This window comes from Lepidochelys kempii, chromosome 2, assembly GCF_965140265.1.
Source record: "Lepidochelys kempii isolate rLepKem1 chromosome 2, rLepKem1.hap2, whole genome shotgun sequence".
Classification (NCBI taxonomy): Eukaryota; Metazoa; Chordata; order Testudines; family Cheloniidae; genus Lepidochelys; species Lepidochelys kempii.
The window spans coordinates 39,525,664-39,548,571 of record NC_133257.1 but is presented as its reverse complement, the minus strand read 5'-3'; the positions used below and the strand labels follow the sequence as shown (position 1 = coordinate 39,548,571).

The following is a 22,908-nucleotide window of genomic DNA, read 5'->3' as shown; positions in this document are numbered from 1 at the left end:
CTATTAACCTTACAGATGGAATATTTAGGAATCTGGATTTAATCTTTTTTTTTTCTTCTGAACGCAAACTGTTTCTGCCTCTTAACAGAATGTATAATTTGAGGTGAAAAATTGCAAGTAGAAAGTGGTAATAGCATTGAATCAAATTGTACTAGAGTAAAATCAGCAATTTCAGTAGCATTTTATATATTTCTAATTAGTTTTTTAAATGTTCTCTTCTAGATTGTGTTCTTAACTGGTTTTGGCTATGTTTATGTGGACATTGCTCATAGCTGTGGTACAATAATAATAACTTTGGCACCAGAAGGAAGACCAGGACCTGTCCAGAGCAACCTGAACAGGTATATAAAGCTCATGGAAGATCATAAAAAAACATTGGTAAATTTAAAAACTTATCCTAGGAAGTCATTAAGCCCTCTAAGTGTGAAGTGACTTATGAAATCTGGCATAACTATTTGCTTTGTCTAATACCACTGCATACGCAGTGGCATAAGTTTAGACCACATATTATGTTTTGTATATCACAGTAAAACATGACAATCTAACATGTGAGGTCATGTCACTCTAGGATAAACACTCAATGTCTGGTATAATAAACAGTACTGAGCTATTCATTTTAAAGAATTAAAAATAGTTTCCATTGTAATTTTGAGTGTATTCACAAGTTTAAAGTTTATGTGGCCAGTTCCTGCGGTTCTTACTCATGCAAAATTCCCACTGAAATTGGTGGGAGTTTTCTTCAGTAAGGGCTGCAGGAATGGCCCTATACACAGTAGTTAACTATGCACTCCATCATCTTTATAACACTCTTCCTTAGAAGACTCTCTCCCACTGTCATAGCATTGCTAAAACTTGGCTCTCAAATCTGTTGAACTCTTAATTATAACATCACCTATTTATAACAAAATGCTCAGCTTCCAGAGATGATGATACATTGAGAGAGGAATGTATATTTGCAGAGTTTTTATTTGAGCTATAATTAAGGATTAATCCCTGAGAAAGTGATCATCCAGCAGCACTTATGCCTCCTAATAGCTTTTTTGGAAAAACAAGATGCCAGGTCAAATCAAGTAAAATTGCAAACTCATGTTTTCCTTTCCTCCTATCTAGAACTCAGGAGAAGACCATTATATTTAAAATGTTCATCAGCCAGGCAAGCCTTGCAGTGTTTGATGAAATCACAAATCATAAAATGTCATCTGAACTTCTGCGGCTTACAGTGGACAACATTTTCCTTAACATGGCACCAGTAGCCAGCTACTTGAGATCCCTGTCTCATGAATTCCAGGGAGAGACCTCCGAAGGTCATCTTCAGTTTTATAGTCTCCAAATATATTGTGGAGACTTGCAACTGGACAACCAGCTGTATAATAAATCCAGTTTCCATTTTGCAGTCCTGCTGTGCCAGGGAGAGAAAAATGAAACCATGCAGTGGTCCAAAGTGAACAATCTCATTTTATCCAACAAAGATTTGGAAGAATATAAGGAAAACTGTTTCATAAAACTCTGCATCACTTTATCAGAGGAACAGAATTTCTTGTTTTGCGTTAATGACCTCAACTTTGAACTGAAACCAGCCAGGCTGTATGTGGAAGACACATTTGTTTATTACATTAAGACCTTATTTGATACATATCTTCCAGACAGCAAAGTGATTGATCATTGCATGAAAACCTCAGCTATTACCCAGATACTGCCTGAACAAGTGAGACAGCATGCTAAAGCTCTAGTCGACCCAGTGAAGTTAAGGAAGTTAGCAATACAACCAGTTAACCTCTTGGTCAGTATCCATGCTTCACTAAAGCTGTATATAGCTTCAGATCACACCCCTCTCTCCTTTTCTGTGTTTGAACGAGGACCCATCTACACCACTGCCAGACAGCTCATCCATGCCTTGGCCATGCATTATGCGGCGGGGGCACTGTTCAGAGCAGGTCAGTGTTTTTTCCTTATGGTTAGAATTGTAACATTTTCATTATGTACCAGTATCCAGTTATTCTCTCACAAACTACCTACTAGAGTCAGATCTGTTGTTTTGTGCTTTAGATGGTCTTGCAAAATGACGATCAAAGTCTAAGAAACATTTGATATTCTGCAATATGAGGGGTCAAATAAAATGGTGGGGCTGAAGTTGATGTACGTTTAAAGCTGTGGTGAATGTTAGTTGACCACCTGAAGACTTTTCCAAAGTCCTGTAAAAACTATTGTAATGTGTTCTATCTGTTTTAGTTTTTGTCATCTCAGATTATAAATACAATCAGAATCAAAACACAAATTCCTAACATGAACTCACAAAAAAGAGTTTATTTAATCAAATTATTCAATAAGTTGCTATGCATTCAAAGCAAATTATACCACTGAATGTTGTTTTCTTGTTAAATCTTACGGCTGCACTTTATGATTAGGAATCTGTCTTTCTTCATAGAGCCTTCATGCTAAACTGGCACACAGATGTTTATTGTCCTTTGATCCATGAAGTATGTAGTTTGCTGTACTAACTTTTTCCCATACAGGATCAATAGTGAGCAATTAGACTCTTAGATTAATGGATGCATTCTTGAAATTCTGACTCCCATAAATTCATAATAAAGTGACTCAGTCTCTTCTACACCTTAATAGGCACTGGAATTTGTAAATGATCACACACAGTTAATGTAGAACTTATTCCAACATCATATATATTTTCCTAAGTATGTAGAGTCAGATTTTCCAAAATCTTATTTTTTCCTTTTTTGCTACACGCACAAAGTGTGTACACAATTATGTACCACATTTTCATGCATAATTACCATGACTGTGCATGTGTATCAGGTATTTATAGATGAATGTGGCCAGTGAGAAGCCTAACTGGCCTTTCCCATGTGCAGATATCTGATTTGCAGAGCTGATCATGCTATAATGGTACACACCAGTTAGATAGATATTTTCACATGCACTTGCGTGCAAACATTTTTTAAAATCAGGCCCCTATAGTACTAAAGGAGAGATTTAACTTCCTGCTAATTAAGAGCCAAATTGCAGTCCAACTAATGCAGTGGCACAAGATGCCCATTACCTCCATGCACCAGCTATCCATATCACAGGTAGCAGGAACGTTCATCTTTTGGATTTGGAGTTAGCCATCCCACATTCTCCAGTAATTAGCAGAAAATGACAACTTTGGTGGCTTGGGCTGTGTTTAAAGGGAACGCTGTTTAAAAATGTTGGTTAACACTGTCACATTAAATTAGCAAAAGTCATATGGAAATTTTGAATTTTATTAGCCAAAATTAATCCCAATAGGTTATCAATTAGGAGAACATGGTGGATCTTTGCTAAGACATTGTAGTAATGGTTATTTCTTGTTAGCAGATATAAATACTAAGTGCCTTCTGATGTGTAGTAGAATAAGGCTTATGAAACATTGTACAATTTTAATACAGAATTTGTGAATTTTGGTGGATTCTGCTCAGTTCCTCATTTCTCCCCATATACACACACTTCCTCCCACACTTACCTCCTTCATTAAAAGGGCTTGAATCATGGTGATCTGACCTCCAGGCAAGATTCTGGACAAAGTTCCATTGAGAGCCCGTCAGCTTCACTCCTGAGTATGGGCCAGAAATGGTCGCTCGCGCACTCTCTCTCTCTCTCTCTCTCTCGCGCACACACACACACCTTGAAGATGAGCTTTGCTGCCTCCCCAGCCTTGCCAGAACCAACAGCTCATTATTCAAAGCCAAACTGTAGTGCAGTCACAGGAATGCCAGGTTGTCCCAGAACTTTGTATTTAAACAGTTTCAGCCCTGCCTATCCATAATAGTTGAACAAGCTGATTGGCAGTGTGTGAGCAGAGTTCAGGCAAGCTCAGTACCCCACACCTCAGACTGGCAGGGTCTGTCGGTTTTGTGGAGAGGCTACATGTTCAGCCCTCTGTGGCATGGACCATTTTACGTCATTCATGAGCAATCGGTGATCAGATCAGCACGGATGATTTCTTGGGCATCTGCATCCATTCTTCCTCACCTGGAGAACCATTGTTTTGATGATGGGGTCTCTGAGGGGGAAGCAGCTCCTGGAAGGACTCCATTACCTAAAACATTTGAAAAAGCCTGAAATGTACAAAAATGGTAGATATAAATGATCATTGCACCATTATTGATCAGAAACGATCCTGAGCAGATGGAGCATACGTTCCATCTGTACACCACTGCCAGCCTCATCCTGTTTTCCGTCACTTTATACAGTGGCAAATACTTTTTTATGGAAATATTACATTGAAGCGAGGTAGCAGGCCCATGTGGGAGCACAGGGTTCCCCTGGGCTCCCAGCAAGAGAGGGCTGCCAATGGCAAACACCTCTGCAGGGCAGCAACTGCAGGACTTTTGCCAATGTCCAAAGGCTTTCATTCCAGATCTTCTCCTGGAGTTGCCACTTAACTGTACTTGGGTGGGGTTTTTTGGTGTTTGTACCCATCCGAGCCTCTCCCTCATGTCCACTATGATTCCTGCTTTTTATCTTTAGTGTACTGTACCTCTCAACTGACAAAGCTGAAAATGGGGGACAGATTCTACAAGAATAATAGATTTTCCAGAAGCTTAAAATGATAGCACAAGATTAATTTCTTTCACATGAGTAACATTTTCTCTCTGCTCAGTTTCATGATTCAGCCTTAGGAGTGGCTGTGAGGGGTCACGAGGAAAGAATCTGGAGAACAGGAGCCCACAATGATGGGATGGGAATAAGGAGGGCAAAGCAGTTTGACAGTCCTCAGTAGGAAGACAAGAGGCAGTTCAGTCTCTCTTTTACTATTCTGTCACTATTATGTATCATGTGGATGCAGGGAGGATCATGCAGGGAGGATCATGTGACTCTGGCAGCCCTAACTGAAATCTGTGATTGTGAGGCTGGCAGAGCAGGCAGTTTCTAATGAGTCTTTATTGTTGTTTCTGAATCAGTCTCAATGGGCTGCTGAAAACAACAGTTATGGCAGCACCATCTCTTTAATAACCTCCTGCCAATCCACCAGCCTGAAAAAGAAGAGATCTGCAAAGCAGATTTACAGTAAGACTCACAACAGAGCACTATACAGTGGCCATCAGGCTGGCCTCTGGCAACCCTGTATTTATATAGGAAACCAGATCTCCAGATACCTCTCCTGGGATATTCATAGGGAATACTCCCTTATGAGTAATCTAATCAGCATGTATATGTCATTGCTGTTTACACAACTGTACTGAGAAAAAGACATTTGTCTGGCTAGAACTAGGCTCAAGAAGAAAGTGATCAGCTCAGGAGGGTTGGGGTGGATGAAAAATAACTTCTCATGCACTTGTCAAAAATCTGCATCCCCTTTTCCAACACCCCATCAAGCAATTGACCTCCATGCTCCCATAAGTCTGTACATTGAATTGCTGTAAACTGGCTGTCATGATTCTCTCACGTAAGGATGAGAAATCACTATGTTGCCTACAAAAGAAGCTAAGCCTCCAGTACTGTTGCTCCTAGTTGTTAGAATCTAGCCTCCATCTCTCCACGCACACATTTAGCAGAAATACGGGAGGCTCGTGGAAGGAAGTCATTCCAAAGCTATTTGTGAGTTTGCCAAAGGGATTTCTTTGATTTACAAAGTATGAAAGATTGCCATTTCTGAATTCATAGTGGATGAGTTATTTCCCGTGTTTGCTTAGAGGAAGTTCATAATGTGGTGAATTCTAGTGTAAAAAAAAAAGGAATTAAGGAATAACTTTTTCACAACTGCTGCTTCCACAATTTTAGTGAATGTAACACTTGTCCTGTTTCTCCACATAGGCTGGGTTGTTGGATCTTTGGAAATTCTAGGAAGCCCAGCTAGCTTGGTGCGAAGTATAGGGAATGGCATAGCTGACTTCTTTAGGCTCCCATATGAGGGGCTGACCAGAGGCCCAGGAGCATTTGTCAGTGGAGTTTCCAGAGGAACAACATCGTTTGTTAAACACATTTCCAAAGGTAGATCTTTCACTTCATTGCTCCTACCTCTGCCGTGTTGTCATGCATTGTTAAAGAATGTGTTAAAGTTTAAAATGAAATTGCCTGCAGCTTTGTTTGCCTTGTTAGATCGCAAAGAAATGCAGGGAGGATAACAAAGCTCATATATAATGTCTTATGTATTAAACAGATCACTTCTTGACTACAGTATGCTAGAATGTTTCAGAAACTTCAGAATTTTAAACCTCCCATTGGGGAAACCAAGATTGGCTTGGCCATTATTCCGTGTGATAACTACAGAAATATTAAAGGTGTTCAGTACTTCTGCTAAACATAAGAAATTCTACACTACGTTGCCTCATCATATTTATTATTTCTAAAAAAAAATGTAGATGCAGTTGTCATAACTTTTGTAAGTACATTTTGACGGGAAGGCAGATCTGAATTTAAAACATAGCCAGCTTTTCTTTTACAAGGATACATAAACAGTGCCATCTTGTGGCTTAACAAGGTCAGCAACAGAAAATGGAGCATTAGCTGTTTGCTAGCAATTCAGATTCAAAGACGAGAAGCCCTTGTAGGATCATTTTATGAATCTTGGTTTACTTTTCCATCCATCCCCATTATGCTCATGTCAGATTTGTAATAGTTTGGGAACCAAGGAAGGATATGTGGATGAGCTGCGCTTGTCACTAGTAAGGCAGGCCTGGTAAAGGGCAATGTAAAAGGCATGATATGCACTAATGAAGTACATTGATGTTGCTTAACAAATAATAATAAATTTATGTTACACATGAGCAATTTATTCAGTTGAATTGCTGTTCTGTTGGTAAGCATATTTCAATGAGACTTAGAATAAAACAGTTTGATCCAGATTTAAACATATAACTACATGTATTTAGGTACACTGACATCAATTACCAATCTTGCAACAAGTCTTGCTCGGAATATGGATCGTCTGTCACTGGATGAGGAGCATTATAACAGACAAGAAGAATGGAGAAGGCAGCTTCCAGAGAATTTGGGAGAAGGACTAAGACAGGGGCTTTCCCGCTTAGGCATCAGCCTTTTAGGTAACGTATTGTTACCATATTAATCATAGTTGTACTGGATATTTATGAACTACTCATTAGTCTTTCATACAGTTGTATGCAAGTTAGAGATACAAAGATCAAAACTTTCTTAAATTGACACAGTTACTTATACAAGATATTGTTTCTGTTCATCCAGGATTATGGTGAGTTTAAATGTTATTTTTCTTGTTAATAATAATTGCAAATATAGAATAACTTCATATTCTCATACTGTTCTCATGAAACACTTTTATTGGTACATGATGTATCGCTCAAAACGAAAGAATAATTCTGTATTGGGCATATGCTGGCTTGTAGGCAAGTCAGCACAAAGACATCATCATTCTGATGTTTACTTTCCAGTGAGTTATAGGAAAACTTTCTAAAACTGATTGTGTTTTCTACTGCACAATAGATATCAGTGATGCTTGTTTTTGTTTGAAAACCACTTGAGCATAGTGCGAATGTCAAGTAAACTTTGATGAAGAATTCTACTTTTGCAAAGAAAGCCAGATTGGCCTGACTCAGTATAATTATATTAGTCAAGCAGCCAAATGGTTTGGTCAGAGGTGAAGATCACTATGGATATTTCAAAATATTACATAAAAGTTTGAAAACTAAACCACTCTGGAAAATCTCTGAAAGGAAGTTTTCTAGTTAAAGCATTCAGGAACTGGATTTTCTAGGGTACTTCTATTTGTCACACTAGCAAAGGAATGCCAAATTGTATTCTTTGGCAAGGTGCCTTAGTGCATATGAAGGAGTATGAATCCCTCAGAGATCAAAGTGACCAAAAAACAGTCCAGAGCAAAAGGTTAAAAGAGATGAGCTTGACAGGATTTGTCCTTGTTCCTAATCTTCAGTATTATACACAACTCCTAAATTTACAACCGCAACCCTGAAAGCCCCAAAGAGGAAGTGGTAAAATGTTACAAGTTCAGGTTAAGTTACTGAAAATTATTTTAAGCGAAAATATTAGATGATATGAAGCCCTGTCATTTGATAATGCTGTAACCTGGCAAGCTAGTGTCCTGAGAGAAAATGTGTATGAAGCAGCAATTGCATATATTAGTAGCCACTAACCCAATAGTAAACTGGTACAGATATTGCAAATCATAGGCAGTTTACAGAAGGTTTTTTTTGTTTTGTTTTATTGGGCTGGGGGCAGTCAAGCTGAGTAACTGGATAAAGATTTCACTTTGGGAAGCATTGCATCAGTCCTGTATTGGATGCTGGTGAGAAATAGTTTTGTGATCTTACCTCAGTCACAAATAAGACCACAGGCCAATGTGATGGCCACCCTTTTGGCCAACACAGAGGCGACTGAACTGGGGAACTGCAGAGCTAAAAGCATGAGCTGCTACAACTTGAGCTAAAGAGCCAACACTCTGTTCTTGGGGGCTGTAACAACTAATATCCTCTGTGGATTGGCACATACAGGTGACTTGTAACACACACTTACCAGTGGATTACACCACACTTGTCACATACACCCAGGCACAGTGCACTAAGTTTCCTAATATCTTTTTGAAAGGCTACAGTGGTTATGTGGATACTTCTGGGTTTATGAAAATAGCAGGAATTAGAATGCTGGAGCCTCCTTGATTACCCAAGAACTCAAACATTATGCTGGAAATATGAGGTTATTAATGTTGCACTTAAACAGTACTCATCTAAATACCAAATAACGTCTTGCTTTTAATTGCTGCTGTTCCCCAAAACACGAAAGAAGAGCAATGGTTTACATGTTGGCTTAGACTGCAGTTGCAGCGCTGTTTTATTTTAAAATTTCAACAGTCCCAGGAATAAGGAACTTGTACTCTCTGTCTCCATGGTTCTGTTTACAAATTCTTCACCGCTAAAGTAATACGTACTATTCTTAGCAATAGAAATAATTAACCTCCCAAATAAATACCTGTGGTTACTCTAGGGGAATTGACAAGTATGGAGCCTGTCAGTATCTGTGAGGAATCAGCAGACTTCACAATTGTATCAGACACAAATCTTGATTTCTTCTTGATAACATCAAAAAGACTGATTCTCTTATTAAGTATACAAACACTAGGCATCTAAGTTATGTACATAATACACATACATTCCAGCTGTTACAGATACATCATAATGACATTTCTCCCCCGACCATTCAGTTTTAGGGATTTTAGAAATCCATCCAAAACAGATTTGGTTGGAGTAAAGTGCTGCAGTGCTGGTTTGCTTTACCAGCACATTTACAGAACGCTTAAAAAATACCTCCAGTGACTTTCTTGTACAATGAAGTGAAATGAAGTGGTGCTGCTGTGTTCTTTTCTCTCACAAGCAGAAAGCATTCAGAATGAATCTAAAGATAGGGATTTCTAGGTCCTTTGTAGAAATAATTTCTATGATTGCATAGATTAATGGAAATGAAAAAAACATGGAAAAGACCTATAGGATCAGATGGTCAAAGCAGCATAATTTGTGTTCCGGTCACCCCAAATGTGCAAACAGTTTGGGTAATTGCATATGCAAATGGCCAGTTTTAGTCATATGAGTGCACAATTATCTGATTTACATATGTATTTGTGGTAATTGCATAGAAAAAAATGAGTGCACATTTACACACCTAACTTGCTTGACAATCTAGCCCATTATGGCCCCAATTCAGCAAAGCACTTAAGCACGTGCTTAAGTGCTTTGCTGAATCAGGGCCAAAATCATGTACTCTGTCTCCTTCTCAGTGCAAGTTGTTCCCCACAGTGCATTCTTAAGTGCTTCGTTCTGTCTAGTTTTAAATGACTCAAGCACTGTCAGGGTGTTGTTTGATTTGATTGTTATCTCTGGCTCGCTATTTTCTTATTTTCTAGTTACGAGGAGACTGCTGGGTGTTTTCTGTCATATTTTTGATATCAAAGGAGTCGAGGCATTTTTTCTGTTATAGATCTAAATATAAAAGTATATAAAATATAAAAGTGTAGATTGTGGTATTTAGATTATAAACTCCTCAGTGCAGGGGGCCATGTCATCTTTTGCATCTTGTATAGCATTAATCACACTATCATGCCTTAAATAAAAACTAATAATTATGTGAGAGAGAATATTGATGCTATGGGATCAGTTTCAAAAATGTTGGCTCTGGTGAAAGACACCACATTGAATCAGCTCCTTTTTATGAAATGGAACATTTTTGAGTAATTGAACAGCTGTCTAACCCTAGCGAAACAGACGTTTCAGAAAAACTGAAGGAGGACTGTACACTCCACTCACACTCTACTTCATGCTAGCAAGCTATTTTGTTTAGTAGTATTAGTAGAATGTAGCATGAAAAAAGTAGTAATTTTGTAGTTAGACAACGTAAAGCCTGGCTTTTGGAAGCTGTGATTTCCATTACAGACAACCCAGATCTGAAGAAGAGCTCTGTGTAAGCTCAAAAGCTCGTCTCTTTCACAAAAAGAAGTTCATCTAATAAACGATGTTACCTCACCCACCTTGTCTCTCTAAACTTTATTATTCACTGTAATAGCGGTTGTATTACAGTTGCATCCATTGCGATCAGGGCTCCATTATGCTTGGCTTTGTACATACAAGATAGTAAGAGACAGTACCTGTCCTGAAGATCTTGCAATTTAAGCCCCTAATCCAGCAAATATTTATGCACATGCTTAACCGTATTCACAAGTGGGCATGTTCATTTCAGTAGTACTACCCAGTGCTTAAAAGTAAAAAGCGCATGTTGTTTGCAGTAAGGCAACCACTTTCTGACAATATTTTCAGAAACTAGAACACTTGTGTCACACAACTGACAAAAGTATTCTGTGTGCTTATGTCTCTACTGCCAGCTTTTCACTCAACAGCGACACCTCCATTGTTTTCATAGTGGAGGATTTTTTCCTGTCACATATTGGTCTAAATGAATGTATCTTGAATGAAACACAGAACAAGTGGCATTAACATTCACTGTGAGCAAAAGAACAGCTTACATAAATTCTAAAAGCCATTTGACTTTTCTCTTCACTCCAAACACTGTTCATCACTCTGAGCATTTGTTCCACTGGAGTATTCTGTTTGTTCCTGGCAAGGAACTTCAACTTGCCCTGAACACACATTTTGTAGTTATAAAAATACCACTTTTTTTTTAGTCAGCAGGGATACAGTATAAAAGCAGAGTAATCAGGTTGATGGTTGGCAGATGTCCTAGTGGTTGTGCAATTTTTTTTTGGTGTTGTGAAGAAGGGAAATGGGTTTTGCTTTTATTATATTGGGAGGACAGGGGAGTGAACCTGGCAGTGAAGGGCCTGTGAAAGAGAAGAACAGGAGGCAGTTGGAGTGAACAGACAATAAATTGGAGAGTGGAGGTATGTCCAAGGAACAAACTACAGAGGGCATAGTTCTGATGACCTCGCCATTGTCCAGGAGCTGTAAAAGTGTAACCCTCACTGAGCCTCATTCTCTGCTTCCCCCATGGTCCTGCTGGTAACAAATCTGTGCTCCTGGGCTGGTTCCACCCTGGGAGCTGCTTCTTCTGCCAACCACATATGAGTGGGGAGGAATAGAGCCACATAGGGCCAGCTGCCCTCAGAGGATAGTCTTCCCTGCACAGTTCCAGGTACTAGGAGATTTGGAGAGACCTAGCCAGGCTTCACGTCTGCATCTCTATCCGTGTTGCTGATTCTGGCTTCTGCTTGGGGCAAGTCTCTGCTCCTGGGCTTGCTCTGCCCTGGGAACTTCTTCCTCTCTTGAGCCCACATGATTGAGGGAGGATGGGAACTGCATGGGTCCAGCTTGCCCCATGGAAGTGGGAGTACCCCAAAAAGGAAATCTCCCCTGCATTTCTCTGGGGAAGCTTGATGAGACCCAACCACAGGTACCAAAAGGTCAGTTAGATGTGAGTACTGTTGTTTATTATATGGATTGTGGTAGTACTTACAGCATGCTAGACAGTTCCAGAATATTAACGACACCACTCCAGAGACTGCACAATCTTTACAGTCATGTAACTGCAAATGGTGCGGAGAGAGAGGACGCGTGCAACTGGTTAGTTTTTTTAAGTGTCTGCCTTGCCTGTTGGCAATTTCTTGAAGGCATCATGGTGGAATTGTGTCTTGAGAAGGGTTTTGAAGGAGGAGAGAGGAGTGGCTTAAAAGACAAGCTAAGAGGAAAATTGCATCTGTAAGTGTCAACATGGAAGAAAGTGTGGAAGTACTAAACAACTGGTTAATTAAGCTATGTATTGTCCTGGGCACGATATAAATAATAATCTTATGTATCATAGTCACAGCTGTTTCCATTCTGCTGTCTTGTCCTTTGGGCCTGATTCCATCAGAGAAGTGTGTTCAGCACACCACAGGTTCTTTGGAGTAAGCTCTTATTCATTATTACCTTATAACATTGCTCAAGTGTATTATAGTAAGTAATTTACTAGTGTAAGGATTTAGGTGGATTACATTTAATAAGGCAATAACTTCTGTTCTGAGAGTGCAGTTGCAGTGTATGACCTCTGTAGGTTGGGTGAAAGAGGTCAAGGAGTCACATAATACTGAAACTTAGTACAACACAAAGTATTATTTTGTTTCTTCAGATGTGTTAACAGTTGTACAAGAGCAAAGAATGGATGAACAGCTCCAGTTTATGTAATGGGGTGTTGTTGTATTTTGAAGTCAACAAGCATGAGCAGCTGTTAACGATTAATGAAATGGAACTGAATTGAAAATTACATCTCTTTCACAGAATATAGTTAAGGAAGCTTCATAGCCTGGCATTATAATACAAAGTTAAAAATGTGACTGAAATGAAAGATATGATGAATATTCACAGTAGCGGGCAGGTCTTTTACAAACAAGGAAGCAGCAATACAAACATGCTTTTCTGGGAAATGATATACGCATAAAAGGTGGAAGAAGTGTGTTAACTGGAGGAAGGTTTACGGTGCTTTCATATTACATGCAATATTTTAGAGGACAAGAATGGGGGGAAAGTAAACGTTCTTTTTCCCCAATCTCATTTGTTGTTTGGAAAATACACCAGTTCTCATCATTCAAAATCAGCAGCTCCTTCATTAATCCAGTGGCCATTTCTTAAGATCATTTTAAAACCAGTTAGGGGCTAACTAGTATATGTCAGCCTGGTAAACATGCACCCCTGGTGTAACTCCATTGAAATCAGTGGAATTATCCCTGGGTGCATTTGCCCCCACGTGCATGCTTAGTGCCAGATACAAAGTGAGATCTTCAGAGTTTTCCGTGCTCTGGGAGAAATGCATGGCTATAAAGGTAACACTTCCTGGCAATTTCTTAGTCCTTAAGTGGCTGTTTTATCTTGATATTTGCAGCAGGAACTGCAAACTGAGAGTTAGCTGAGGGGTCTGCAAACTTGCACCCTGTGAATTGCTTTGCAGTGAGCAAAGGACTTTAGATCAGGCAGCCCATTCTCTAATTGATGTTATCTAACTAGCACCTTGTCATTTTGTCCAATCATTGTACTCTTAGTGATTTCCAAATAGCTTATCTATCAAAATTACAATAACTAGAGACATGTCTGTGGTAAGTGGCTTGAGTAAACTCAAGATCAAAGAAATCTACCACCTCACATACCTGTTTACATTTAGGAAGATTTAAGTTGGAGTCCTCTGTTGATACTAAAAGCTGGAGAGGTCATTGTGTCACTTGTAAAAGTTTGAACTATGCACATTAAAGTAAAATATGGTCGTTTTAACAAAAGAGTAACAAAAAGTCCAAAAGTCTAATTCTACTAATCTTAGTAGTATATCAAAAGTTGCATTAGCTTATGAACATTTCTGGCAATGGAAGAGAATATAAAAATGATCTATTGAATGCAAGCAGTTTTTATTCTCGGGAAGTCAATCTTAGGTTTACATGAAAATCTCATTTCCATAACTGCTAAAAGTCTTTCAAAACTAGTGGATATTTATCCCACTCCCAACATTTCCAGAAGCCACACATAGTGTGAACTACATTATATCAAGTCAGCAAAGGCATTTAATAAAAAGTAGTTGAAAGACAAAAAAATATTATGAAGTTAAGTGATTTGAAGGTTTAAAGAGTGAGACATGTGAAAGGGAAGTGGAGGTTTAGTCTAAACGAAGCGAAGATACTGTTTAGATCATTGGTAAATGTACGCTAAATAGCTGTAGAAGAGGGTGGAGTGCAATGTTCAATCCAAACAAAGCTCTCTTCCAATGTTAAGATTTTATCTTGTTCTGGGATTTTAATCTTCATTAATTATTGGCGACTCTTATTTTTTCAGGTGCAATTGCTGGTATTGTAGATCAGCCAATGCAGAATTTTCAGAAAATATCTGAGGCCCAAGCTTCGGCAGGCCACAAGGCCAAAGGTGTTATCTCTGGTGTAGGAAAAGGAATTATGGGAGTGTTTACTAAGCCAATTGGAGGAGCAGCTGAACTTGTCTCCCAGACGGGCTATGGTGAGTTTCAATGATTTTGAGACCTCAGTATTAACTTTAAAGAGTATTCTTAAGATTTGGTCATGAAATACAGCCTGCCGTGTCTGTTTATATGAATCAGTAGCTATTTTCCTTGCAAAAAGATTAAAAATACTACAGTTAAATTGTTATAAATGTCGTCTTTCTCCCTTAAAAGTCATCCTGTCGTGCTCTCTTGCATTGAGATGACAGTCTTGTGCAGCACCAGAAACATAGAATGTACTATGAAGTAATTTTTGGAAGCCAGGGGAATTAGTTACAGAAACATATGTGCTGCAAAAGAGTTTTCAACAGTAAATGTAATGCAGCAATAATATATCCAATTAGAACATTATTTTGAGGGTGCTTGATCTGTTACAGAAAAGAAAGAGTTGTGTTTTCTTTAAATAAAGAATCTGTGAGGAAAAAGAAAGGATTATGTGGTAGGAATATCCCATTTAAATTGTAGTGCTTTCGGATAGGGAATTGAATTCTGGGTTTGAATATGCTGGTAACCCCAGCTTTATGATATAGGGATGGGCATGCCAAGTAGATTAAGCACTAACAGTAGTTATGGCAAATCCTTTCAGATCTAGGTAAATGCACTTTGGGCCAGTAAAATATGTGAAAGAGTACCATGACATGATCTAAACTTGCTAATAGCATTTGCTTCTGGTGTCATGAATCCTCAACTCCAAGACTAAAGGGTTAAAAAAAGGGAACAAGATACACATTGATGACAAATCAGTCATTAAGTTAACTTCAACCAATTTTTAAATGGGTTTTTTGAATCTTGGAGTGGTGCTTTTAATCTGAGAGCATTCTCCTCTTTTTCTTGATATATTGATTCATTAAGCCAGTGGTTCTCAAACTCTGGGTCGGGACCCCAAAGTGTGTCGTAAACCTTTTTTAATGGGGTCACCAGGGCTGGCATTAGACTTGCTGGGGCTTGGGGCGGAAGCCGAAGCCGAAGCCTGAGCTTCCCCACCCAGGGCCCAAACCCAAGCCCCACCACCCAAGGCCAAAGCCTAAGGACTTGAGCCCTGGGTGGCAGGGCTCAGGTTACAGGCGTCCCATCTGGGGCTGAAGCCCTTGAGCTTCGGTCTCCCCACCAGGGGTGGTGGGGTGCAGGCTTTGGCTTTGCTGCCACCCCCGTCGTCCCCCCCCCACACACACACACACGCACACACCCCGGCCAGGGCGGTGGGGCTCAGGTAGGCTCAGGCTAAGGTTCCCCCCCATCCTGGGGTTGTGTAGTAATTTTTGTTGTCAGAAGAGGGTTGCAATGCAATGAAGTCTGAGAAACCCTGCACTAAGCCAAAGTTATTTGTGAGTGGAATATGAGGAGCTGCCTTAGCGTTGAAATTTTGAAAAATTATCTCCACACTTCCCTTTACACACAGAACACCCCCCTGACCTAATCTGGGAGATAGTAAATAATTAAATGACAAGCAAACATGCTTGGTAATCTTTTTTATATCCTTTTGGTAAAAAGGCTTGTGAACAGCTCAGTCCCTTCTTCAATGGTTTTACAATACTGTGGGCCTGCTTTTTCTCTCTTACACTAGTTTGGCTCTGGAGTATTTCCTCTGAAATCTGCATTCCACAAGTGTAAAACTGATGTCAGTGAAATCAGAATCTGGCCCTAAATTGTGGGAACAATGTTCTTTTTGTTAACTGTAGAATCATTGTTTCTAGGTTTAAGCCCAGAGCACAATCATTATCAAACTACAAGAAATCCATAACCGCAGAGGGACAGTTTTCGCTGCAGATATTATATACAACACATCATGTTTTCCATGAACATATGACAGGAAGAGTTAGCCAGGGAAAGACATAAAAACTATATCAATAATAAATGGCAATGCGTGAGAGAAAAACACACAACAGTTAGAATAACTCTCAGCCACAACTGGATTGGAAGTTGGGTCTGTGCCTCTTGGGAGGGACCCTGGGGTGGGGGACCACACAGAAATAAACACATGTTCTCTCTCCATCTGTAAATGACATTTTCGCTTGCATAATGCTGAGAACTTGGGTAAGCCAATTGTTACAAGTGGGAAGCTTCTTTTAAGTATTAGCATCAACATGTGTGTAAAAAATTAAAGTATTTTTTCAAATACTGATGTTTTGTTTAAATTATTATCCATTTTATAAAAAGGAATATAAGTTACTGACAACCCTATGTAAAAATGCCTATTGCTTCACTGGAGTGCTTAATTTAACAAAATCATTTTCCTTTGTTTACTTATGAAGGGCTCAGCACTATACCTTGTTACACTGCTTCTCAACTCTTAACCTAGTTTCTGTCACTCTTGTTAAAGAATTTATTATATCAATGAAGTTTTTACAAACAAGTAATTCTTGATCTAATGACCATACCTCATTTATAAAAATTTACAAGCCATCAGAAAGCACACATGCTGTATCATCTTCTACTCTGGATAGTCTACTTGGAGACCTGTTTAACTGCTTCTTGTAGTCTTCATTCTGTGCTGGCACTAAGAAGAACTTATAATAAACCAGATGCCCCAGGAGATCTCATAAATGTATATAGATCCATGTTTAACAGCTGGATTAAGTAACTTAACATTTAAATGCAGTACCTGGGCAAACTTTTCTTCTAATTTTTACCAATCATGGCACATATGTGGAAGTATTTTAATACTAAACAAGAAAGTTAACGGTGGTCTTGACTTTTTATATGTAAATTGTAAATGATGTGTCTTATCCCATTTTGGAACGATGGATCTGGGGCATTATTTTTATCCTTATTGCTAGTATGTGACTGACTTTTAGTGCATTTGTTGTTGTTTCTTGCTAAGGGTTAAATGCACAGCTATTGCATTGTAATGTTAATGAATTATCTTTATTACAGCTTCCAAAGATGTGACATCAGTTTGTATCTGCACTATTTTATGAACCGCTCTAAACAGATGACATCATTGTAACATGTAACTGTTTTCCAGAAAACATCTAGTAAAAATCTTAAATTCTCTTACCACAGGTATTTTGCATGGAGCTGGACTTTCTCAGCTTCCCAAACAGCGCTATCATCCAAGTGATCAACATGTTGAGCAGACTCCAAACAGCCACGTCAAATATGTCTGGTAAAATTATTTAGACACTTGCTCATTTTTACATCCACATTGTTTATTAATAGGTTCTGGCTCTTGGTCAAGTTAACAGGCTTCTTCCCTAGGAAAGGCTGAGTTATAGCAGTTTATTTAGGAATGTTAAACACAAAGGTACTGCGTAGAAACCCAATCTGCAAATGATGGACTGCTGATCTGCTTCCAGCTTTACAACTGCAGAGCTAATCTTTATTTAATGACATTCAGTAAGTTTTTACTTATTTATCATTGCACTGAGCCCAAGAAAAATACTGCACATCTCCAGAAATAGCTGTCACTGAAGATAGGTTTACTTTCTGCAGTGGATTTGGATCCAGCTTCTCACGGTGATTTCTCTGTTGGGATGAGAAATTGGTTGACCTAGGTGAACGTAATTATGAATAGCCATAAAGTTATTACGTCAGTTTTGCAGCAAATCATTAAGGAGTTATGATAAACTTTACAGAATAAATGTGAAACCTTGTTATTTAAATCTTACACATGAGTATTGCAAGAAATGTGGTATTAGTTATTTTAACAAAAACAAACTCCTGCTTATCTTGTATTTTTAGGTGGCAGGCAGCTATAATCTTAAGTGAAAACCTGGAAGAACAAAAGCGAGTTACTACCTTACACATCCAATTTCTAATACTGACTTATTTTTAAACAGGAAAATGCTTCAATCTCTGGGAAGGCCAGAGGTCCACATGGCACTGGACGTGGTTATTGTGAGTGGATCAGGCCAAGAGCATGAAGGATGCTTGCTACTTACGTCAGAGGTGCTATTTGTGGTCAGTGTCAGTGAAGACACACAGCAGCAGGCATTCCCTGTGACTGAAATTGAGTGTGTAGAAGACCATCAACAAAAAAACTTGCTGAAGGTGCAGCTCAAACAACAAAGAGTGCCTTGTGATTTGGAGGTAAAGACATTCAGTGGTATCTTCATTTAAAGATAAAGTTGCACTGGTGAGTTTGTAGCAGTAGGAATCAGTTGGTGGCATGCTCCTCTCTGGGTCAGGAGGTCAGAGATTAAGGTCCCAAACCAGCCACTGGTATTTTTACTCTACTCAGTAGTAAAGGTGCTATCATTCCCTTCTGCCTTCTTCAGTCATTGTCCAGATTAAATTTCAACATCCACCACAGTGCTTTTCTGGATTAAACTTGGTAACTTGCCCACCATTAGCTCTCTGAATAAGAGGTTCTAATGTCTGAAGCTGTGTATGTGTATTTATTGCTCAGAACATTAGGGCTGCTCAATTTGCCTGCAAGTTTACATGGAAAATAATTAAACCAAATTCTATTAGATGCTTAACCTAGCAGTTCAGCAATTAAATGCACATTGTTAGGCATGGTTTGTCTGTTAATCCTAACCCTTACCAGCCACTTTCACTTAAGCATATTTGAGCAGCATGGTTTTATTCAGTTGCTTTTATCCTTTTGTACTCAATTTTGCAACTCCCTTCTCTTTTTCCTGCAAATCATCACTTAAACTGAGCAAGTTCTCCCTGACCATCAAGTCTCATCATCCAATTTTTGAATGGAACTGTATGAGAGGCATTGTCAGAATCAAACATGGATATCAGTATTGTTATTTATATTGCGCCAACAAGTAATTCATAGGCCCATATAAAGACAAGCTCCCTGCCTCAAGGAGCTCACAATCCCAACAGAGTGTATATACAAAGAAAAGGGAAACTGAATATACTGAAAAAGCAGACAATAGTGAAGTTAAGCACCATGGGTGACAACCTGACCCAAATGAAGTCAATGGGAGTTTGGGGAGTGATTTCAGTTGGGCTGGGATTTCATTCTTGTTAGTTCCATGGTTTTTGTAAGACACTTTTTTACCTGATGAAGTGACAGTGGACCTGGTCAAAGTCTTGGGTAAGAAAGGCATAAAATGGATGAGCAGAGTGATTAAAGCTGTATGGCAGGCAAGAGAATCCCCAAAGGTTGGTGCAAGTCTATCTTGGTCCCAGTACATAAGAAGGGCAGCATCCATGACTGTGGAAACTATAAAAGGATAAAGTTACTGTTGCATGGATTGAAAATACTGGAACACATCTTGGACGCCAGGATTAGACGAATGGTGGAATCCCACCTCAAACAAGAACAGTTTCACTTTAAAAAAGGACGAGGAACCACAGATGCTGTGTTTATAATTCAGCAAAGAACAGAGAAGCAGCTAGACTACCAATAGGATAGCTTCTTGGCTTTTATAGACACAAAAAAGGTGTACGATAATGTGGACAGAAGGATGCTTACAATCGTGCTGAGGAAATATGGAGTGTCTGAGGATATAAAAACTATGGTGAATGCACTATATAGAGTACACTATGTACTCCACGTGAACGTATTTTGGAACAAGCCCCTTTGAAATGAAAGTTGGACTGCATCAGGGATTGGCCCTCAGTCTGCTGCTGTTTAGTATTGCTTGACTACATCTGCAGGAAGATCCCATTGGGGAAAGGTGAGAAGCTGCTGTATGCAAATGACATAGCAATAAGAACAACAAGGAGTCCTGTGGCACCTTAGAGACTAACAGATTTATTTGGGCATAAGCTTTCATGGGTAAAAAACCCACTTCTTGATCTGAAGAAGTGGGTTTTTTACCCATGATAGCTTATGCCCAAATAAATCTGTAGTCTTTAAGGTGCCACCGGACTCCTCGCTGCTTTTGTGGATACAGACTAACATGGCTACCCCTCTGATACTTGGTACCATAGCAATAAGGGCATCCTTTAAAAGAAGACCTAAAGGAAATAGTGAAATCAGTGGTAGGATCAGCTAAGTAGGCTTGAGATGAAAATCACTGTGACTGAGGTCATATGGGTCAGTAGAGGTGCTGCAGGAAAACTAGATATAGAAATTAATGGAGTAAAATTCAACAGTATTGACCAGTTCCAGTACCTGGGTGGGTGGGTTACAGAAGACGGCAAGCTTGAATGTGAGGTACGGTCCAGAATGGGGAGTTCTGGAAGAGTGTGGAATAACTTCTCAGGTGTTGTGTATGACAAACGTATGCCACTGGGACTGAAAGCACAACTGCATAGAACAGTGGTACAACCAGCAGTGCTATAGGAGGCAGAAGTATCCAGTATCGTCTCAAATGTGCTAGCCAAGCTTTTGGTCATATGAGAAAGAGGGTGTTTTCAAGATTGCAACATCAGAATTAAAACCAAACTTATGGTTTATAAAGCTGTTGTGATCCCCACCCTATTCTATGGGGCTGAAATGTGGACTACATATAGGACAGGGGTGGACAAACTTTGGCCCGAGGGCTGCATCGGGTTTTGGAAATTGTATGGAGGGCTGGTTAGGGGAGGCTGTGCCTCCCCAAACAGCCAGGTGTGGCCCAGTCCCCACTCCCTTCCCCCCCTCCCCTGCTTCTCTTCCCCTGACGGCCCCCCCCCACAGGACTCCTGCCGCATCCAACCCCCCCTGCCCCATCCACCACCACTTCCTGTCCCCTGACCGCCCCCGGAACCCCCACCCCTGACTGCCCCCCGCCACCCCATCCAACCCCTCCTCTCATTCCTGACTCCCCCCCCCCCAGACCCCTGCCCCATCCAACCACCCCTTCTCCCTGACTGCCCCCAGAACCCCTACCCCCCGCTGCCCCATCCAACTCCCCCTCTCCTGACTGCCTGCCCCAGGACCCCTGCCCCCATTCAACCCCCCCATTCCCTGCCCTCTGACCGCCCCGCCCCCTATCCACAGCCCAGCCCCCTGACCGCCCTCTACCCAACCTCCCTGCCCCCTTACCGCATTACCTGGACTACTGGTGGCTGACGGTGCTACAGCCGTGCCGCCCAAATGGAGCCAGCCACACCACCGTGCAGCACAAAGTAGCGGGTCAGGCCAGGCTCTGCAGCTGCGCTGCCCCAGGAGCTCGCAGCCCTGCCACCCAGAGCATTGTGCTTGTGGCACAGTGAGCTGAGGCTGCGGGGGAGGGGGAACAGCATGGGAGGGGCTGGGGGTTAGCCTTCTGGGCCAGGAGCTGGGCAGGAGGGTTCTGCGGGCTGGATGTGGCCTGCGGGCTGTAGTTTCTCCACTTCTGGTATAGGAGATATGGCACTGGAGAAGTATCATCAATGCCATATGCGTAAGATTCTTGGAATTAAATGAGCTGATAGATGCACTAACATCAGCGTCCTCTCGTAAGCCAATATCACGAGTATCGAGGTGATGATTATCATCAACTTCACTGGGCAGGGCATGTAGTTTGGCTGCCCAATTCTAGACTGCCAAAACAAGTTTTCTCTTCTCAACTCAGCCAAGGCAAACATGGTAGAGGAGGAAAGAAAACATGCTATAGAGGTGTCTTGAAGGCTAATATGAGAAAATGCAACATTGACATTAACTTGTAGGAATGTATATCCCAAAACTGACAACAATGGAGGAATTGCTTGAGGCATGGAACTCGGCACTTTGAGAACCAGATTCGACTACATGTAACAGAAAAACGGGAGCAACAGAAAGAGCACACCATGGTTCGAACCAATAACTCAGGTTCACCCACCCTGCTCGGAAATATGTGTCTGCAATGTGGCAGAGTCTGTGGCTCATCAGCCATCTGTGGACCCATAGATAACTTGAAGTGGATAATTCATGAAAGATATCATCCTTGACTTTGAGGGATCACTTATGAGGAGATCTTTAGTGCTCTGTGTATATCTTCACTATGTCACAGCTTTTCAGTAGGCTGCTGTGACTCTGGACAGACTGGGGGGAGGATCACTTCCTGTGAAGCATGCGAAGAGGAATTCACCTTTGGTAAGAAAGATTCCAGAGTCCTTAGAACCACCTTGTCATCATGGCAGTGTGGTTTCTGTATGGATGGAGCTGCTACTATGAGACTCATCTAGCATGTATTATAGCAACTAAGAAGCAGGTGTAGACAGATAGGTAGGTAGAAAGAAAGGCATCACCATTGTAAATGATTCAAAGGGGTGAGTGGTTAGGGGTCCTAGTACAAGTAGTTAGATCCCCCTTAGGAAACATTGGTCTACTGCAATTTGATTCTCTGAGAACTCTTGAGACTTGAAGATTTTTGGCTAAAGAGCCCAAGGATCTTGCATGTAAGACACTACTTATGGCTGATGACAGATGTGCTCTGTTGTTGTGCTGTAGTCCCTTTCCATAATGTCTTGAAGAAAATCCAGAATAGCTGGAATTCCGGGGTCCTTGGGATATCTGTTTTTTTCTTGACACCATGAGGTAAACCATGACTAAATGGAGGAGTAGGCTGTTAGTGTTGAAGTCCATCTGGAGGCCAGTGTAGTCCTAATCACGTTGAAGGATAATCCAAGTGCAATGAATGCCTCCCTTCTGAGTTGTCAACTGTGTGTCTGTGGAGCCAG

General features: G+C 40.5%; 1 protein-coding gene across 5 annotated transcripts in view; it reads left to right on the top strand.

Moving 5' to 3' along the window:
* Positions 1-22,908, top strand: part of VPS13B (vacuolar protein sorting 13 homolog B) — a 921,287-nt gene that overhangs the window by 890,225 nt on the left and 8,154 nt on the right. For all 5 annotated transcript variants that reach the window (XM_073330465.1, XM_073330462.1, XM_073330464.1 and 2 more), the window contains exons 55-61: positions 223-341; positions 1,111-1,934; positions 5,791-5,967; positions 6,849-7,019; positions 14,259-14,435; positions 17,440-17,542; positions 18,216-18,465. In XM_073330465.1, coding sequence (XP_073186566.1) covers positions 223-341; positions 1,111-1,934; positions 5,791-5,967; positions 6,849-7,019; positions 14,259-14,435; positions 17,440-17,542; positions 18,216-18,465 — 1,821 coding nt within the window. The remainder of the gene's footprint in view (positions 1-222; positions 342-1,110; positions 1,935-5,790; positions 5,968-6,848; positions 7,020-14,258; positions 14,436-17,439; positions 17,543-18,215; positions 18,466-22,908) is intronic.